The following is an 18,449-nucleotide window of genomic DNA, read 5'->3' as shown; positions in this document are numbered from 1 at the left end:
CTGGAGATCACTGAGTTCAGCTCTGGTGAGTAAGTCAGAGAGGTTTTCCTCCCCATTTTCTCAGCTCTGCTGAGGCCACCTCTGGAATCTTGTCTCCAGTTCTGGGCCCCTCAGCTCAAGAAGGACCTCAGGGAAGTGCCTGAGAGAGTCCATGGCAGAGGCACAGAGCTGCTGCAGGCAGTGGAACATCTCCCTGGGAGGCCAGGCTGAGGCAGCTGGGGCTTGGAGCTGGGAGCAGAGGAGCCTGAGGGCTGCCCTCAGTGCTGGGGCTAAAGATGTGCAGGGCTGGAGCCAGGCTCTGCTCAGGGCTGGCCAAGGAGAGCACAAGGGGCACTGGGGGCAAGCTGGAGCAGAGGAGCTGCCAGAGGGCCAGGAGGGAAACCTTTGTCCCTGTGAGGGTGGCAGAGCCTGGAGCAGGCTGCCCAGAGAGGTTGTGGAGTCTCCTGGCGTGGAAGCTTCCAACCCCCCCTGGCTGTGTTCTGGGTGCCCTGCCCTGGGGGCTCCTGCTTTGGCAGGGGGTTGGTCTGGATGAGCTCCAGGGGTCCCTTCCAACCTCTAATGCCTGTGGCTGTGTGAGACACTGGCACAGGTTGCCCAGGGAGGCTGTGGATGCTCTTCCTGGACATGTTCAGGGCCAGGCTGGATGAGGCCTTGAGCAGCCTGTGCTGGTGGGAGGTGTCCCTGCCCATGGCAAGGGGGTTGGGATGATCTTGAAGGTCCACCCCATGCTCCTGTGCTCCTGTCTTGGTTTGCTCAGCTGCCTGGGGAGCTCTGCAGCCCTCCAGCTCCCTGCAGAGCTGTGTGGGCATGGCACACATCTCTGGCAGAGGGGGGTTGGGCTGGGTGATCTCCAGAGGACCCTTCCAACCTCTGCCATCCTGTGATGGTTGTGTGGAGGGTCTGGCTGCACAGGCTGCAGGCTTTCCATGGGCAGCTTCAGCAGTGTTGAGAAAACTCTGTCCAGGGGTTCCTCCCCAGATCCCCCCCAGTCCCTCATCAGCCCTGCTAGCACAGGGAGCAGAAGGACCTCAGCTCAAGAAGGACATTGAGAGACTTGAAGGTGTCCAGAGAAAGGCAACAGAGCTGGGGAGGGGTCTGGAGCACAGCCCTGTGAGGAGAGGCTGAGGGAGCTGGGGTTGCTTAGCCTGGAGAAGAGGAGGCTCAGGGGAGACCTTCTTGCTCTCTGCAACTCCCTGCAGGGAGGTTGGAGCCAGCTGGGGGTTGGGCTCTGCTCCCAGGCAGCCAGCAGCAGAACAAGAGGACACAGTCTCAAGCTGTGCCAGGGGAGGTTTAGGCTGGGGGTGAGGAAGAAGTTCTTCCTAGACAGAGAGATTGGCCACTGGGATGTGCTGCCCAGGGAGGTGGTGGAGTCCCCATCCCTGGAGGGGTTTAGGAAGAGCCTGGATGAGGCCTTTGGTGCCATGGTTGAGTTGATCAGATGGTGCTGGGGGAGAGGTTGGACTTGGTGATCTGAGGTCTTTTCCAACCTGGTTCCTTCTATTCTATTCTATTCTATTCTATTCTATTCTATTCTATTCTATTCTATTCTATTCTATTCTATTCTATTCTATTCTATTCTATTCTATTCTATTCCATTCCATTCCATTCCATTCCATTCCATTCCATTCCACTCTACTCTACTCTACTCCTATTCTATTCTGTTCTAGTCTAGTCTAGTCTAAGGCTCAGCTTGGCAGGGGCTGGGCCAGCTCATTCCAGCTGTTCTGGGCCCTAGAGAGGTTGGAGCAGGAGTTCCTTGGGGTCCCTTCCACCCTGGCACTCTGATTCTGTGTCCAGCCACCACCAGCATGCCCCGGGGTGGGGTCAGCCAGTACCGCGCCGTGGCTCCATCCCTCCGGCTCGGGTGGCTGCCCTGCTGCCAGTGGATCCCTGCCCGCCCCGAGCCAGGGCTCTCCGCTCCCGGCTGGCCCTGCAGCCCCAGGCGGGGAGCGCTGGGGGGGAGCAGCAGCGGCCCGGAGTGCTGCAGCACCCCCTGATTAGCATTCGGCCCCGCTGCTCGGCGTCGGCTCTGCCATTGCCTGGCAACCGCCGAGCCAAACTCCAACAGCAGCCCCGGGGCCCCGGCGCGATTCCCGCGGGCACCGCCTGCTGCCGCCGCGGCCACGGCCACGCTGCTGGGGCCACCCCGCGCCGCTGCCCACCCGGGGCACCCCGCGCCGCTGCCCACCCGGGGCCACCCCGCGCCGCTGCCCACCCGGGGCCACCCCGAGCTGCTGCCCACCCGGGGCCACCCCGAACTGCTGCCCACCCGGGGCCACCCCGAGCTGCTGCCCACCCGAGGCCACCCCGCGCCGCTACCCACCCGGGGCCACCCCGAACTGCTGCCCACCCGGGGCCACCCCGAGCCGCTGCCCACCCGGGGCCACCCCGCGCTGCCGCCCACCAAGGGTCACCCCGCGCCGCTGCCCACCCACGCAGCTGCCCACCCGGGGCCACCTGGCACTGCTGGCCACACACGCTGCTGCCCACCCGGGGCCACCCCGCGCCGCTGCCCACCCGGGGCCACCCCGAGCTGCTGCCCACCCGGCGCCACCAGGCACTGCTGGCCACACACGCTGCTGCCCACCCGGGGCCACCTGGCACTGCTGGCCACACACGCTGCTGCCCACCCGGGGCACCCACGCTGCTGCCCACCCGGGGCCACCCCGAGCTGCTGCCCACCCGGGGCACCCACGCTGCTGCCCACCCGGGGCCACCCCGAGCTGCTGCCCACCAGGGGCCACCCCGCACTGCTGACAACCCTGCGCCGCTGCCCACCAGGGGCCACCCTGCGCCGCTGCCCACCCACCCGGAGCCACCCCGCGCCGCTGCCCACCCGTGCCGCTGCCCACCCGGGGCCACCCCGCCCTGCTGGCCACCCACGCAGCTGCCCACCCACGGCCACCCCGTGCCACTGCCCACCCGGGGCACCCCGCGCCGCTGCCCTGCGCGGCACAAGGGCAAGGAGCATCCACAGCAGGAGGGGGAGGAGGACGAGAGGGCTGTGGCGATGCGGCTGCTGCTCTGACCCGCAGGTTTGGTGGGTGGGTCTGTCGGTCTGTCTGTCTGCCTGCCTGCCTGCCCGCCCCGGTGATGCCCTGGTGCGGCGGGCACGGCAAGTCCCTCTGCAGCCCTTGGAGGCAGAGGCCCTTCCATGCCCATGGAACGGGGCCTGGGGGCAGGGCAAGGGGCCAGGCTCTGCCGGGGCTGGCTCCAGGGTTGGAGGCGCTGGGGGCCAGCCCTGGCCGGGTGTGGATGGAGCTGGCCCCGTGGGGCAGCAGGATGAGGCCCGGCAGAGCTGCTGTGTGTGCCCTGCCTGGCAGCCAAGGCAGGCTCCGTGGGATGCCCATCGCCCCCACGCTGCCCGGGGGCAGGCTCAGTCTGGCTGGGGGCCTGCAGGGGCTGCGGGGAGGCTGTCAGCCTGCTGCTAGACTCTGCTGGTGGTGGAGTTGGCAGCGCTCAGGGAAGAGCTGGCACCTGGGGCTGTCTCTGCTTCCCAGGCAAGCCACATGCTTAGGGGCTGAGAGCTTCAAGGCAGGAGAGTTCCATGGTCCTGCAGCCAGGGGGTGGCTGTGGGCCTGGGCTCTGCCCCCTGCCCTGCCAGAGGGTCTCTGCAAGCCCTGCTGGCTCAGGCCCTCTGCCAAGAGGCTCAGGAGGGCAGGGGCCCCCTCCTGACACAAGGTGCCACACTTGTGCCAGGGAAGGGAGAGAATCCACACGTGCCTGAACTCCTGCAGTCCAGACCTGAGGCATCCCCAAGCCTCTGCTTCGGTCCCATTTTCATGTCTGTGGCTGCTGTGGGCTGTGCCTGTGGTGTGCTTGGTGGCTGGAGGTCCAGAGCTGCCTGCCCTGTCCCTCCAACAGAGCTGGGGAAGGGGCTGGGGAAGAGGGCTGGGAAGAGCTGGGGGTGTTGAGCCTGGAGAAGAGGAGGCTGAGGGAGACCTCCTTGCTCTCTGCAGCTCCCTGAGAGGAGGCTGCAGCCAGCTGGGGCTTGGGCTCTGCTCCCTAGGCTCAGGGGAGAGAAGGAGAGGCAATGGCCTGAAACTGTGCCAGGGGAGGGTTAGGTTGGAGAGGAGGCAAAATGTCTTTGGTGCCAGAGTGGTCAGGGCCTGGCAGAGGCTGCCAGGAGGGAAGAGACTGCCTTTGTCCAAGGAGTCAATGGCAAAGGCAAGGGCTGATTGGTTCAGGTTCCTGCTGGGTTGTACTCCAGGGCACAGTCAGACACTGGAATCATCTCCCAGGGGCAGCAGGGGAGTGCCCTGCCTTGGGCAGTTTCAAGTGAGGTCATTGTGTCCTGTGCTCAGCACTGCTCAGGCCACACCTGGAGCCCTGTGCCCAGCTCTGGGCTCCTCAGGTCAAGAAGGACATTGAGAGACTTGAAGGTGTCCAGAGAAGGGCAACAAAGCTGGGGAGGGGTCTGGAGCACAGCCCTGTGAGGAGAGGCTGAGGGAGCTGGGGTTGCTTAGCCTGGAGAAGAGGAGGCTCAGGGGAGACCTCATTGCCCTCTGCAACTCCCTGCAGGGAGGTTGGAGCCAGGTGGGGGTTGGGCTCTTCTCCCAGGCAGCAGAACAAGAGGACACAGTCTCAAGCTGTGCCAGGGGAGGTTCAGGCTGGAGGTGAGGAGAAAGGCCTTTCCAGCCCTGTCTGGATGTGTTCCTGTGTGACTGGTGCTGAATTCTATGCTCCTGCTATAGCAGGGGGTTGGACTGGAAGAGGTTTGGGCTGGATGTTAGGAAGAAGTTCTTCCCAGCAAGAGAGATTGGCCACTGGGATGTGCTGCCCAGGGAGGTGGTGGAGTCCCCATCCCTGGAGGTGCTTAGGAAGAGCCTGGATGAGGCCCTTGGTGCCATGGTTGAGTTGATCAGATGGTGCTGGGGGATAGGTTGGGCTTGGTGATCTCTGAGGTCTTTTCCAACCTGGTTAATTCTATTCTATTATACTCTACTCTACTCTACTCCATTCCATTCCATTCCAGCCCTGGAGGGGTTGCAGACCGCTGTGGCCATGGCACCTGGGGCCAGGGGTTGGTGGCCATGGGGGGGTTGGGTTGCTGCTTGGCCTGGCTGCTCTGGGAGAGCCTTGCAATGGTTCTGTGATTCCAGGGCCCCCAGCAGACAGGGAGAGCTGCAGGCTGGTGCCTTATCCTGCTCACCACTCCTGATCACACAGCATCATTGAGGACATTTGCTGGCCAAGGGGTTAAAGCCACACCTGTCCTTTGTGTCTTGCAGAGCCTGGGGTCAGCAGACAAGAAGGACTTCTACCAGCCCAAGTAAGTGGCAGCAGCAGTGGTGAGTAAGAGCTTGGAAATTCCTGGCTGCTTGGTTGGGGAGCAGTGGCTCTGGGGCTGGCTAAGATTAGCCACCTCAGCATCCCAGAATAGCTGCTGCAGTTACACAAGGGGAGGGCTGCCAGGCATGGGGGCTGCAAATCATCCCTTCAGCAAGGCAAGGCAGCACCTCAGCTGGGCTGAGCCTGAAGGGCAGAGCTGGGAGCTGCAGCACCACAGCTGGGCTGAGCCTGAAGGGCAGAGCTGGGCAGGCAGCACCACAGCTGGGCTGAGCCTGAAGGGCAGAGCTGGGCTGAGCCTGAAGGGCAGAGCTGGGAGCTGCAGCCCCTCAGCTGGGCTGAGCCTGAAGGGCAGAGCTGGGCTGAGCCTGAAGGGCAGAGCTGGGAGCTGCAGCACCACAGCTGGGCTGAGCCTGAAGGGCAGAGCTGGGAGCTGCAGCACCACAGCTGGGCTGAGCCTGAAGGGCAGAGCTAGGCAGGCAGCACCACAGCTGGGCTGAGCCTGAAGGGCAGAGCTGGGCTGAGCCTGAAGGGCAGAGCTGGACTGAGCCTGAAGGGCAGAGCTGGGAGCTGCAGCACCACAGCTGGGCTGAGCCTGAAGGGCAGAGCTGGGAGCTGCAGCACCACAGCTGGGCTGAGCCTGAAGGGCAGAGCTGAGCAGGCAGCACCACAGCTGGGCTGAGCCTGAAGGGCAGAGCTGAGCAGGCAGCACCACAGCTGGGCTGAGCCTGAAGGGCAGAGCTGGGAGCTGCAGCACCACAGCTGGGCTGAGCCTGAAGGGCAGAGCTGGGCAGGCAGCACCACAGCTGGGCTGAGCCTGAAGGGCAGAGCTGGGCTGAGCCTGAAGGGCAGAGCTGGACTGAGCCTGAAGGGCAGAGCTGGGAGCTGCAGCACCACAGCTGGGCTGAGCCTGAAGGGCAGAGCTGAGCAGGCAGCACCACAGCTGGGCTGAGCCTGAAGGGCAGAACTGGGCAGGCAGCACCACAGCTGGGCTGAGCCTGAAGGGCAGAACTGGGCAGGCAGCACCACAGCTGGGCTGAGCCTGAAGGGCAGAGCTGGGCAGGCAGCACCACAGCTGGGCTGAGCCTGAAGGGCAGAACTGGGCAGGCAGCACCACAGCTGGGCTGAGCCTGAGGGGCAGAGCTGGGCAGGCAGCACCACAGCTGGGCTGAGCTCCCTCAGCTGCTCCTCCCCAGCCCTCTTCCCCAGCTCCTTCCCCAGCTCTGTTGCCCTTCTCTGGCCCTGCTCCAGCCTCTCTATGTCCTTCTCGCAGTGAGGAGCCCAGAACTGACCCCAGGATTTGAGGTGCAGCCTCCCCAGTGCTCAGCACAGGTCCCTTTAACAACCCTTCCAACCCAAACCCTTCCATGAGCTCTGTGGATTCTTTGCACTTCCCTCTGTGCAGTCCAGCAGGAGACCTGTACCTAAAAACCTCTTGGATGGAGCTGGTAGAGGAAGAGCCCAGGGCAAAGGCCATCAAAGGCTGGTGGGGGAGGGTGGACCTCTCCTCCACACCCTTGATGAGCTCTGGACTGTTCCAGACACTCAGGAACCACCTTGCTGCTGGCGGAGCTGGCTGAATGGAGGCTGTGGGGTGAGGAACATGGTGACAGCATTTCCACTGCTGAAGGGAAGAGGCAGTTTGGGCTCCTCACTGCCTGAAGGATATTGAGGAGCTGGAGCAGGGCCAGAGAAGGGCAAGAGAGCTGGGGAAGGGTCTGGAGAAGAGGGCTGGGGAGGAGCAGCTGAGGGAGCTGGGGGTGTTGAGCCTGGAGAAGAGGAGGCTGAGGGAGACCTCCTTGCTCTCTGCAGCTCCCTGGGAGGAGGCTGCAGCCAGCTGGGGCTTGGGCTCTGCTCCCTAGGCTCAGGGGAGAGAAGGAGAGGCAATGGCCTGAAACTGTGCCAGGGGAGGCTGATGTTGGAGAGGAGGCCAAATGTCTTTGGTGGCAGAGTGGTCAGGGCCTGGCAGAGGCTGCCCAGGGAGGTGGTGGAGTCCCCATGGCTGGAGGGGTTGCAGAACCCTGTGGCCATGGCAGCTGGGGCCAGGATTTGGTGGCCATGGTGGGGTTGGGTTGGTGCTGGCCTGGCTGAGCTTGGCTTTCCCAAGCCAAACTGTGCCTCTGTGATTTCAAGCTGCTGACAGAGGGCCCTGGCTGCTGTCCCAAGACAGTTGCCTAATCAAACAGCTGCTGGCTGAAGCCCCAGGGCCACCTCTCTTGGAGACAGACATGTGCTCTCCTGGGACAGATGCTTGTGCTTAATACCTCTCCAGGCAGGGCTGGTTGGAAGTGTCTTGATAGGGAGTGAGAGGAGCTGCTGTGCCTGCTGATTACCCCTGGCAGGGATCTGCTCCTCGGTGCCAGCCACTGCCTGCCTCTCACTTTCTTCAAGCCCAGGAGGAGGCTTTGGCAGCAGGAACACTCAGAAGCCCTCAGCAGAGCTGGGATGAGACACCTGCCTTTAATTAAGGTGTCCCTGATTTGCTGCTGCTGCTGCTCACTCTGGGTTTTGCCTCCTCTGCTGGGAGCTGTGCTCCTGCCAGGAGAGCTTGGGGGAGCAGCTGGTATTTGCCAGGCACTTCAGAGGTGTCAGGAGAGACACTGCTGGAGGGGCACAACATGATCAGCAAGGCCAAGGTCCTGCCCCTGGGTCAGGACAATCCTTGATATCAACCCAGGCTAGGGGGGGATGAGGTTGAGAGCAGCCCTGCAGGGAAGGGCTTGGGGGTGCTGGGGGGGGAGGAGCTGGGCAGGAGCCAGCAATGGGCACTGGCAGCACAGGAGGCCAAGGGCAGCCTGGGCTGCATCCAAAGCAGGGTGGCCAGAGCTGGAGAGAGAGGATCCTGCCCTCTGCCCCACTCTGCTGAGACCACAGCTGGAGCTCTGGGGCCAGCTCTGGAGCCTCTGTGCCAGGAAGGGGCTGGAGGGGCTGGAAGGTGTCCAGAGCAGGGCCAGGAGGAGGAGCAGAGGGCTGGAGCTGCTCTGCTGTGAGCACAGCCTGAGGGAGTTGGGGTTGTGCAGGCTGGAGAGGAGAAGGCTCCCAGGAGACCTCCTTGTGGCCTTCCAGGATCTGCAGGGGGCTCCAGGAAAGCTGGGGAGGGACTTTGGAGGGGGTGAGGGAGGGATAGGAGTGGGGGGGATGGAGCAGCACTAGAAGTGGGGAGATTGAGCTTGGCTGTGAGGAAGAAGTTGTTGGCCAGGAGGGTGGTGAGAGCCTGGCACAGGCTGCCCAGGGAGGTGGTGGAAGCCTCCTGCCTGGAGGTGTTTGCAGCCAGGCTGGAGGTGGCTGTGAGCAACCTGCTGTGGTGTGAGGTGTCCCTGGCCATGGCAGGGGGTTGGAGCTGGCTGAGCCTTGAGCTCCCTCCCAGCCCTGACAGCTCTGTGGTTCTCTGCTTCTGCAGCACAACTCCCCAAGAGCTGCTGCAGCTCTTCTGAGCCCAGCCTCACATCAGAGCCTTGTTCTGGCTGGCTCACCCCTAGTGAGCCTTGGGCCTTGCTGGAGGCTCTCTCTGCTCTGGGATGCAGCCCCTGGCCATACCTGCTGCCTGCAGCCCCCCCCCGGAGCTCTGCCCTCCCACGCTGGCTGCCCGAACGGGCAGAGACTTTCAATGGGCTCAGCACCACCAAGCACCCCACATCTTCCTCTCTCCTCATCAATACTTACCCTCCCATCAATCTCCCTGTCATCTGCTAATGTTTTTGGGGGTGAGGACTTGGTGCTTTTTCTCCTGGATCACGGAGGGAACTCTTGCCCTGGGCTGGCTCCCGGCGGGGCCTGGGGAGCCGTCCCCACCGGGGGCTCCTGCTGGAGAGCTCTCAGCCTGCTCTCTGCAGGCAGAGTCACAGATGGCATCCCACTGGAAGGGATCCTCAAAGGCCACCTTGTCCAACCCAACCACAGCAGGCTGCTCCCAGCCCCAACCAGCCTGCCCTGCACTGCTGCCAGCCATGGGGCAGCTCCACCTCTCTGGGCAGCCTGGCACAGGCTCTCCCCACCCTCAGCACCAAACATTTCTCCTCCTCTCCACTCTCAGGCTCCCTCTTGCACTTCAAACCATCCCCCCTTGGCCTGGCCCAACAGGCCCTGCTCAGCAGTCTCTCCCCAGCCTTCTTCTCTGCATCCTTTAAGCCCCAGAAGGCCAACAGGAGGTCTCCCTGGAGCTGGTGCCAAGGTCTCCCCTCCCTCAGTGTCAGACATCTCTTCCTTCTCTGCAGTCTGAATCTCCCTCTGCTAGTTTAAACCATCCTCCCTTGCTCAGACTTCTGTCCCCAACTTTCTTCTGTCCCCTTTAAGCACTGCAAGACCACCCCCAGCCTCACTGCAAAGGATTTCTTCCTCCTCTCCACTCTCAGTCTCCTCTCTCCCAGCTCAAAGCCATTGGCCCTGGGCCTGGCACTCCCAGCCCTTGGCCCAAGTCCCTCCCCAGCTCTCCTGGAGCCCTTCAGGTACTGGAAGGCTTCTCCAGCATCTCCCTGGAGCCTTCTCCTCTCCAGGCTGAGCACCTCCAGCTCTCCCAGCCTGGCCTCCCAGAAGAGGGCTTCCTTCACTGCTCTGCAGGAGCTGCTCCTGGGAGGGCTGAGTCCCTCCAGCAGCTGAGGGAACCAAACCAAACCGTTCAGAGCACTGCAGGCCACCTACAAGGGTTCACTCTTAAACATTTCATCCTCCTCTCCACTCTCACTCTCCCTCACTGAGCTCAAACCCCCCCCCCCCCGCCTTGGCCTGGCACAAGAGGCCCTGCTCAGAAGTCTCTCCCCAGCTTTCTGACTCTCCCCTGAACAGAGTCACAGTTTGCATTGGGTTGGAAGGGATCCCCCAAGGGCCTCCTGCCCAACCCCCTGCAGGCAGCAGGGACAGCTCCAGCCAGAGCAGGCTGCCCAGGGACACAGCCAGGCTGAGCTTCAGTGGCTCCAAGGATGGAGCCTGCACCACCTCCCTGGGCAGCCTGTGCCAGAGTCTCCCCAGCCTCCCTCTGCAGAGCTCCCTCCTGCTGTCCAACCTAACTCTGCCCTGCTCCAGTTCCAGACCATTGCCTCTGGTCCTATCCCCACAGCCCCTCTGAGCAGTCCCTCCCCAGCCTGCCTGCAGCTCCCCTGCAGAACTGCAGCTCTGAGGTCTGCCTGCAGCCTTCCCTTCTCCAGGCTGAGCAGCTGTGATTCTTTCAGCCTGGCTTCAGAGCAGAGCTGCTTCGGAGAGGACCTTGGAGTTCTGCCTCCCCAGCTCCCAGGCTGGAGCCCTGCCTGCCCAGGCACACCCTGCCCAGGGCCTTTCCCAGCTCAGGCAGCTCTCAGGAGCTCTCTCTCCTTCCCACAGAGCCTCTTTGGCTGGCTGGGATTAGCACTTCCAGCCTTTCATTACCTCCTCCCTTCATTCCAGCTGGGCCCTGCCTTCTGGGTCTGACCTCGGGCTGACCACTTCTGGAGTTATCCAGGTCACCTTCAGGCTGGCTGGGAGCCCTCTGGAGGTGGCAGCCCCCAGGCTGCTTGAGCCCAGCTCAAAGCCCAGCTCTGGGTGCCCCTTCTCTGTGCTGCCTGCTCACTGCTGTTGGGACACCTGCAGGTGGGGTGAGGACAGCCATGGTTTGGAGTGATTCAGGCTGGAAAAGACCTTTAAGAGCATCAGGTCCAACCCAGGGCCCCACTGAGCCATGGCCCTCAGCACCACAGCTACACAGCTCTGAAGCTCCTGCAGGCATGGGGACTGCCCTGGGCAGCCTGGGCCAGGCCTGGGCAACCTTCTCAGGGAAGAAATTGCTCCTCAGGGCCAACCTGATCCTCCCCTGGAGCAACTTGAGGGCCTTCCCTCTTGTCCCATCTCTTGTTTAGGAGCAGAGCCCAAGCCCCAGCTGGCTGCAGCCTCCTCTCAGGGAGCTGCAGAGAGCAGTGAGGTCTCCCTCAGCCTCCTCTTCTCCACACTAAAGCTTCATCTCCCCAGGGAAATGCTTTGCTCTCTTTTTTTCCCCCACCATCTATTGACTGTTTGCTTGTTCTGCATCATTAGGAGCAGTCCTACAGCCTCTGCTTACAAATGACCCTCCTGCTCCTCCAGGCACAGTTTGATTGCTCCTCACAAATCCATCTGTTGCTGGAATTGTGTCCTTCCAGCCCCTGATGGGCACAAGAAGGACCTGGGACTGTTGGGGACAGTCCAGAAGAGGTCATGAAGGTGATCAGAGAGCTGGAGAACCTCTGGGGCCTGGCTGGGAGAGCTGGGGCTGTGCATCCTGCAGAAGAGAAGGCTGCAGGCAGACCTCAGAGCAGCCTCCCAGTACCTGAAGGGCTCCAGGAGAGCTGGGGAGGGACTTTGGACAAGGGCTGGGAGTGCCAGGCCCAGGGCCAATGGCTTTGAGCTAGGAGAGAGGAGACTGAGAGTGGAGAGGAGGAAGAAATCCTTTGCAGTGAGGCTGGGGAGACTCTGGCACAGGCTGCCCAGGGAGGCTGTGGCTGCCTCCTGCCTGGAGGTGTTCAGGACCAGGCTGGATGAGGCCTTGAGCAAGCTGTGCTGGTGGGAGGGGTCCCTGCCCATGGCAGGGGAGTTGGAGCTGGAGGAGCTTGAAGCTCCCTTCCACCCCAAACCCATTCTGGGATCCTCTGAACTGCTTTGGCTCCCAGCAGCAGGTTTTGCATTCCCATTGAGACTGTGCCAGGGGTGGGTTAGGTTGGAGAGGAGGCCAAATGTCTTTGGTGGCAGAGTGGTCAGGGCCTGGCAGAGGCTGCCCAGGGAGGTGGTGGAGTCCCCATGCCTGGAGGGGTTGCAGAACCCTGTGGCCATGGCAGCTGGGGCCAGGGTTTGGTGGCCATGGTGGGGTTGAGCTGCTGTTGGCCTGGCTGCCCTGGGAGGGCTTTGCCAGCCCATTCCCTGGTGTTTCATCCCTGAGCATGCAGGGTGCTGCCTGCCCCTTCTCCCCCCCATGCTGTGTGGGGAGTGCTGCCCTCCTGAGCCACTTCTGTGGGCAGCCAAGGGACTGCCCTGAGCCTTTTGTCAGCTTCCCCTCCTCGGGCAGTGCTGAAGTGCAGTGCTTGGAGCTGCTGCTGGCATCCTGCTGCTGGCTCTGTGACTCTCCCAGTGCCTGACTCACAGCCCCAGCAAGCCCTCATTAGCTGCTGCCTGCTTCCCAGCCATTCAGGAGAGAGGTTTCAGCTGAGCTCCTGCAGCCCTGTGCTGGCTGAGGTGTGCTGTGCTCTTTCCCAGCCTCTGGGGAGGAAGCAAACCCAATTCTCCCAGCCCTGCTCTCTGATTCTAAAGCAACCAGCCCAGGAGCTTGTGTTGTAAATCCAAGTGCCCTCCTCCTCCTCCTCCTCCTCCTCCCTCCCCACCACCCCCTCCCACACAGGGACCTTCTCCTTGCCTAAAAAGCCTCTGAGCAGCTTTCAGCTGGCTCAAGCCTGCTGGGTTGCTGCTTGGGAGGGAAGTCTTCTCCTTCCTCCTGCTCCTTCCCCTGCCTTGCTCCATGCCTGGAGCCTGCTGCTCCTGCCCAGCAGCACACAGCACCAGCCAGGGCACTGCTCCTCTTCCCTGGAGCAGCCCCAGGTGGATGAGGAGAGGCTAAAGGAGCTGGGCAGGGGCAGCCTGGAGAAGAGGAGGCTGAGGAGGGGTCTGCTGAGTGCTGAGGGGTAGGGGTCAGGAGGCCAGGGCCGGGCTCTCCTCAGTGCTCCCCAGGAAGAGGACAGGAGGCACTGAGCACAAACCTGACCAGAGGAGGTTCCAGCTGAGCATGAGGAGGAACTGCTGTGCTCTGAGGCATTCTTTAGGGTGTGGGGCAGGGATAGGGCTGGGGGGGGATGGAGCAGAACTAGAAGTGGGGAGATGGAGATTGGCTGTGAGGAAGAAGTTGTTGCCCAGGAGGGTGGTGAGAGCCTGGCCCAGGTTGCCCAGGGAGGTGGTGGAAGCCTCCTGCCTGGAGGTGTTTGCAGCCAGGCTGGAGGTGGCTGTGAGCAAGCTGCTGTGGTGTGAGGTGTCCCTGGCCATGGCAGGGGGTTGGAGCTGGCTGAGCCTTGAGCTCCCTTCCAGCCCTGGCAGCTCTGTGGTTCTATGGGGAGGAACTTCTGCCCTGTGAGGGTGGCAGAGCCCTGGAGCAGGCTGCACAGAGAGGCTGTGGAGTCTCCTTCTCTGGAGGGAGCTGAGCCCTTGGTGCTTCTCCTCTGGCTGCTTGCTCTGGGAGGGATAATGGTGCTGAGCAGCTTGGGCTCCTTGGGCTGTGCTGAGCAGACTTGCAGACACTGCTCAGCTGCTGAGGGAACAGGGTGCCTGAGGGCACTGGGGGAGGAAGAGGCAAAGCTGTGTGCAGAGGTGAGGGCCCAGGCTCTGAGCTGCCCTGCAGAGCCTGGCAGCAGCAGGGGCAGCACTGGGAGCAGCAGGGTGAGCCCCAGGAGGGGGGGCAGCAGGAGGGCACAATGCTGTCCTGGCAAGGTTGCTGAGGACACCAAGCTGGGAGGCTTGGCTGAGGCTGCTGCAGGCTGTGAGGCCATCCAGAGACTTGGGCAGGCTGAGAGCTGGGCACAGAGGAGCCCAAGGAGGCTCAGCCAGGAGGAGAGCAGAGCCCTGCAGCTGGGCAGGAAGAACCAAGTGCAGCAGCAGAGGCTGGGAGGGGGATCTGCTGGGGAGCAGCCCCAAGGAGAAGCAGCTGGCAGTGCTGGGGGGCAGCAAGGTCTGCAGGGCACAGCAATCTGCCCTGGGGGCCAAGAAGGCCAAGGGGGTCCTGGGGGGCATTCAGCAGAGGCTGGCCAGCAGGGCCAGGGAGCTTCTCCTCCCCCTCTGCCCTGCCCTGAGGAGACCTCCCCTGCAATATTGCATCCAGCTCTGGGCTCCCCAGCTCAGGAGGGACAGGGATCTGCTGCAGAGAGCCCAAGGGAGGCTCCAAGGATGCTGCAGGGCCTGGAGCACTGCCTGGGGAGGAGAGGCTGAGAGCCCTGGGGGGGCTTAGTCTGGAGAGGAGAAGGCTGAGAGGGATCTGATCAATGGCTCTCAAGAGCTGAGGGCTGGGGGTCAGGAAGGAAGGGCCAGGGCCAGGCTCTGCTCACTGTGCCCTGGGCTAGGCCAAGGGGCAGTGGATGGAAACTGCAGCCCAGGAGGTTCCACCTCAGCAGGAGGAGGAACTTCTGCACTGTGAGGCTCCCAGAGGCCTGGAGCAGGCTGCCCAGAGAGGTTGTGGAGTCTCCTGCTCTGGAGCCTTCCCAGCCCTGTCTGGATGTGTTCTGTGTGCCCTGTGCTGGGCTCTCTGCTCCTGCTCTGGCAGGGGGCTTGGGCTGGATGATCTCTTTGGGGTCCCTTCCAGCCCTGACACCCTGTGAGCTGTGCTCCTGTGTGGCTGCTTGGTGGTCTCTCCAGGCTTGGGTCCCTGTGTAACAGGGCTCTACCTCCAGCATCACCAACTAATTGGTGGGGAAATGAATTCCTCCTCCAGAAGTGCCTCAGCTCTGCATGTGCTGCCCAGGGAGCCTGGGCAGCTCGCTCTGATCTCTGCCATCAGCCCTGGTGGCTTTCAGCTCATCCTTAAGATGCAGCTGAAGGTAGGATGAGCTCATAATAATCACTGAGGGAGCAACTGGGGGATGGCCTTGGTACCTAATTAGAGGCCTGGCTGAATCAAGCTGTGGCCAGCTCAGCCAGGTTGTCTTGGAAGAGCCTCTGGGGCACAACTCTGAGGGGGCTGTGAGGGCTGTGCCAGGAGGAAACACCTCCCTGCCCCTCAGGCAGTGGCAATGCCTTCAGTGCTGGGAGGCTGTGGGCTGCAGGAGGAGGCAAAAGGAGCTCTGGTGCCCACAAAAGGACATTTTGACATTGAAAACCTGGTGGGGAGGGAGAAGGCAAAAGCAGAGGAGAAGCCTTCCAGAGAGCTGGAATGGCTCAGGCAGGCTCTGGAGCTGCTGGGGCCGCTGCAGGCTTGGCTCTGTGCTGCGAGGTAGAAGGAAAAGCACCGAGGGAGGCAGAGCTCGGCTGCGTTCCCTCTCCCCCCCGGAGGGCAGAGGTGCTTTGTGCTGCACATCCTTCATGCAGCTCTCTCATTAGGCAGCTGAAATGCAGCTCCAGCCCTGTGGTGTCCCCCAGCTCTGCACCACCACTTGGCAAGCCTCAGCCCCACCAGGCTGGCAGGATGCTACTTGGAGCCTGCATTCAGCTCCAGGAAGGATCTGTAGGGGCTGGAAGATGTCCAGAGCAGGGCCAGGAGGAGGAGCAGAGGGCTGGAGCTGCTCTGCTGTGAGCACAGCCTGAGAGAGTTGGGGTTGTGCAGGCTGGAGAGGAGAAGGCTCCCAGGAGACCTCCTTGTGGCCTTCCAGGATCTGCAGGGGGCTCCAGGAAAGCTGGGGAGGGACTTTGGAGGGGGTCAGGGAGGGATAGGAGTGGGGGGGATGGAGCAGAACTAGAAGTGGGGAGCTTGAGATTGGCTGTGAGGAAGAAGTTGTTGCTCAGGAGGGTGGTGAGAGCCTGGCCCAGGCTGCCCAGGGAGGTGGTGGAAGCCTCCTGCCTGGAGGTGTTTGCAGCCAGGCTGGAGGTGGCTGTGAGCAACCTGCTGTGGTGTGAGGTGTCCCTGGCCATGGCAGGGGGTTGGAGCTGGCTGAGCCTTGAGCTCCCTTCCAGCCCTGCCAGCTCTGTGACTCTGTGTGCACTGTCCCAGACCATGATCCCCATCCCCCTTTGCTCTCCTCCCAGCCCTGGGAATCAGCTCTTCAGGAGCAGAGATGTCAGGGCTGCCTGCTCTGCCTCCTCCCTGTGTGCAGCTCTGGGGGGCACTGAGGAAAGTGTGGCCAAGGGAGGTTCTCCTCCCCCTGTACTCTGCCCTGCTGAGGCCACAGCTGGGGTCCTGAGCCCACTTCTGGGCTCCCCAGCTCAAGAGTCTCAGGGAACTGCTATGACTCTCTGGTTCTGTGTTGCTGGGAGAACTTTGCTCATCCTTTCCCCACTGCCTTCCTCTTCTGTCCTTCTTTCAGTCCAAGGCTTTGCCCTGGGTCCTGGGCCCACTCTCCAGCATGGCCTTGGCATTGCTGGGCCCTGAGGGTCCTTCAGCTCTCAGCAGCACTCTTCCTGCAGGAGGCACAGCACAAGGGCTGCTGCCTCCAGGTCTTTCCCTTCCCCTTCCAGCCCCTCTGGGCAGCCTGCTCCAGAGCTCCAGCACCCTCACACCAAAGGAGCTTCTCCTCCTGCTGAGGTGGAACCTCCTGGCTTGCAGCTGGTATCCATCCACAAGAAGGGCTGGTTGGATGAGCCAGGGAATTCCAGGCCTGGCAGCCTGACCTCAGTGCCAGGCAAGATCATGGAGCAGGTCATCCTGAGTGCAATCACACAGCACTTAGAGGATGGCCAAGGGCTCAGGCCCAGCCAGCATGGGTTTAGGAAGGGCAGGTCCTGCCTGACCAACCTGAGCTCCTTCCATGCCCAGGTGACTGCCTGGTGGCTGTGGGGCAGGCTGTGGATGTGGTCTGCCTGGACTGCAGCAAGGCCTTTGCCACCATCCCCCACAGCAAACTCCTGCCAAGCTGTCAGCCCCTGGCTGGGACACGCAGCTCTCTGAGCTGGGTGAGGAACTGGCTGGAGGCTGAGCCCAGAGAGTGGTGGTGAATGGTGCCACAGCCAGCTGGCAGCCAGGCACCAGTGGTGTGCCCCAGGGAGCAGTGCTGGGCCCCAGCCTGTTCAATATCTTCATTGATGATCTGGAGGAGGGCATTGAGTCCATCAGCAGTGAGTTTGCAGATGACAGCAAGCTGGGGGCAGGAGTTGATCTGTTAGAGGGTGGGAGAGCTCTGCAGAGGGACCTGGACAGGCTGGACAGATGGGCAGAGTCCAACAGGATGGCATTCAACAAGTCCAAGTGCCAGGGGCTGCACTTTGGCCACAGCAACCCCAGGCAGAGCTACAGGCTGGGGGCAGAGTGGCTGAGAGCAGCCAGGCAGAGAGGGACCTGGGGGTGCTGGTGGACAGCAGCTGAACAGGAGCCAGCAGTGTGCCCAGGCAGCCAAGAAGGCCAAGGGCATCCTGGCCTGCATCAGGAAGAGTGTGGCCAGCAGGAGCAGGGAAGTCCTTGTGCCCTGTGCTCAGCACTGCTCAGGCCACAGCTTGAGTCCCTGTGTCCAGCTCTGGGCTCCTCAGGTCAAGAAGGACATTGAGAGACTTGAAGGTGTCCAGAGAAGGGCAACAAAGCTGGGGAGGGGTCTGGGGCACAGCCCTGTGAGGAGAGGCTGAGGAAGCTGGGGTTGCTTAGCCTGGAGAAGAGGAGGCTCAGGGGAGACCTTCTTGCTCTCTGCAACTCCCTGCAGGGAGGTTGGAGCCAGGTGGGGCTTGGGCTCTGCTCCCAGGCAGCCAGCAGCAGAACAAGAGGACACAGTCTCAAGCTGTGCCAGGGGAGGTTCAGGCTGGAGGGGAGGAGAAAGTTCTTCACTGAGAGAGTTGTTAGCCATTGGGATGTGCTGCCCAGGGAGGTGGTGGAGTCCCCATCCCTGGAGGTGTTCAAGAGGGGATTGGATGTGGCCCTTGGAGCCATGGTCTAGCCATGAGGTCTGTGGGGACAGGTTGGCCTTGAGGATCTTTGAGGTCTCTTCCAACCTTGGTGAGTCTGTGATAGGTGGTCCAGCCTGAGTCCAGCCTGCTGGATTCCACCTCCTCCCACCAGTGCTCAGTGTGGTCCTGGGGGGGGTCTTCAAGCCACAAGCTCCATGCTTGTGCCACCCAAGTCCCCCTACAGCAGGGGGGACCCACAGAGGTGTCCAGCCTGATGGATCCCTCCTCCTCCCACTGGCTCTGTGAGGTCTGGGGGGCTCTTCCAGCCAGCAGCCCCATGGCTGTGCCCCCCAAGCCCCCAATGCCGCAGGCACCAACCACATCTTCTGGCTGCCCAGCAGCAGGGACACTGGGGGGGGTGTGTGCAAGGCACAGGCAAGGAGAAACCCTCTCCCTCTGTCCACAGAGCCCAGGCTGGAACCCCCTGCCCGGGCCAGCCTCCCCACCCCCAGAGGTGCCAGCTTTGGTTTCCCAGCCGCAGAGAGAGCCCTTGCAGCCCCGGGGCTCTGCTCAGACACTGCAGCTTTAACGTCCCGGCCCCCAGCGGGGTCCCGCTCCCCTCCGAGGCATCAATCAGGCCTGGGGGGGGCTCTGCAAGAGGCAGCTTGTTAAAAGAACCCCAGCCTGAGTGGAGCGAGCTGCTGCCGGTTCCTGAGGGGCTGCGTGGC

The 18,449-nt window shown here is 62.5% G+C and overlaps 1 protein-coding gene across 2 annotated transcripts in view; it reads left to right on the top strand.

Moving 5' to 3' along the window:
- Nucleotides 1-18,449, top strand: part of LOC137445469 (ankyrin repeat and fibronectin type-III domain-containing protein 1-like) — a 203,961-nt gene that overhangs the window by 125,038 nt on the left and 60,474 nt on the right. For both annotated transcript variants that reach the window (XM_068147248.1, XM_068147249.1), the window contains one exon: nucleotides 5,232-5,272. In XM_068147248.1, coding sequence (XP_068003349.1) covers nucleotides 5,232-5,272 — 41 coding nt within the window. The remainder of the gene's footprint in view (nucleotides 1-5,231; nucleotides 5,273-18,449) is intronic.

This window comes from Melanerpes formicivorus, unplaced genomic scaffold (genome assembly GCF_026170545.1).
Source record: "Melanerpes formicivorus ecotype bairdi unplaced genomic scaffold, bMelFor1.0.p_v2 SCAF_14, whole genome shotgun sequence".
NCBI lineage: Eukaryota > Metazoa > Chordata > Aves > Piciformes > Picidae > Melanerpes > Melanerpes formicivorus.
Note: the sequence above shows the minus strand (reverse complement) of the source record. Positions and strands in the feature narration are given on the sequence as shown.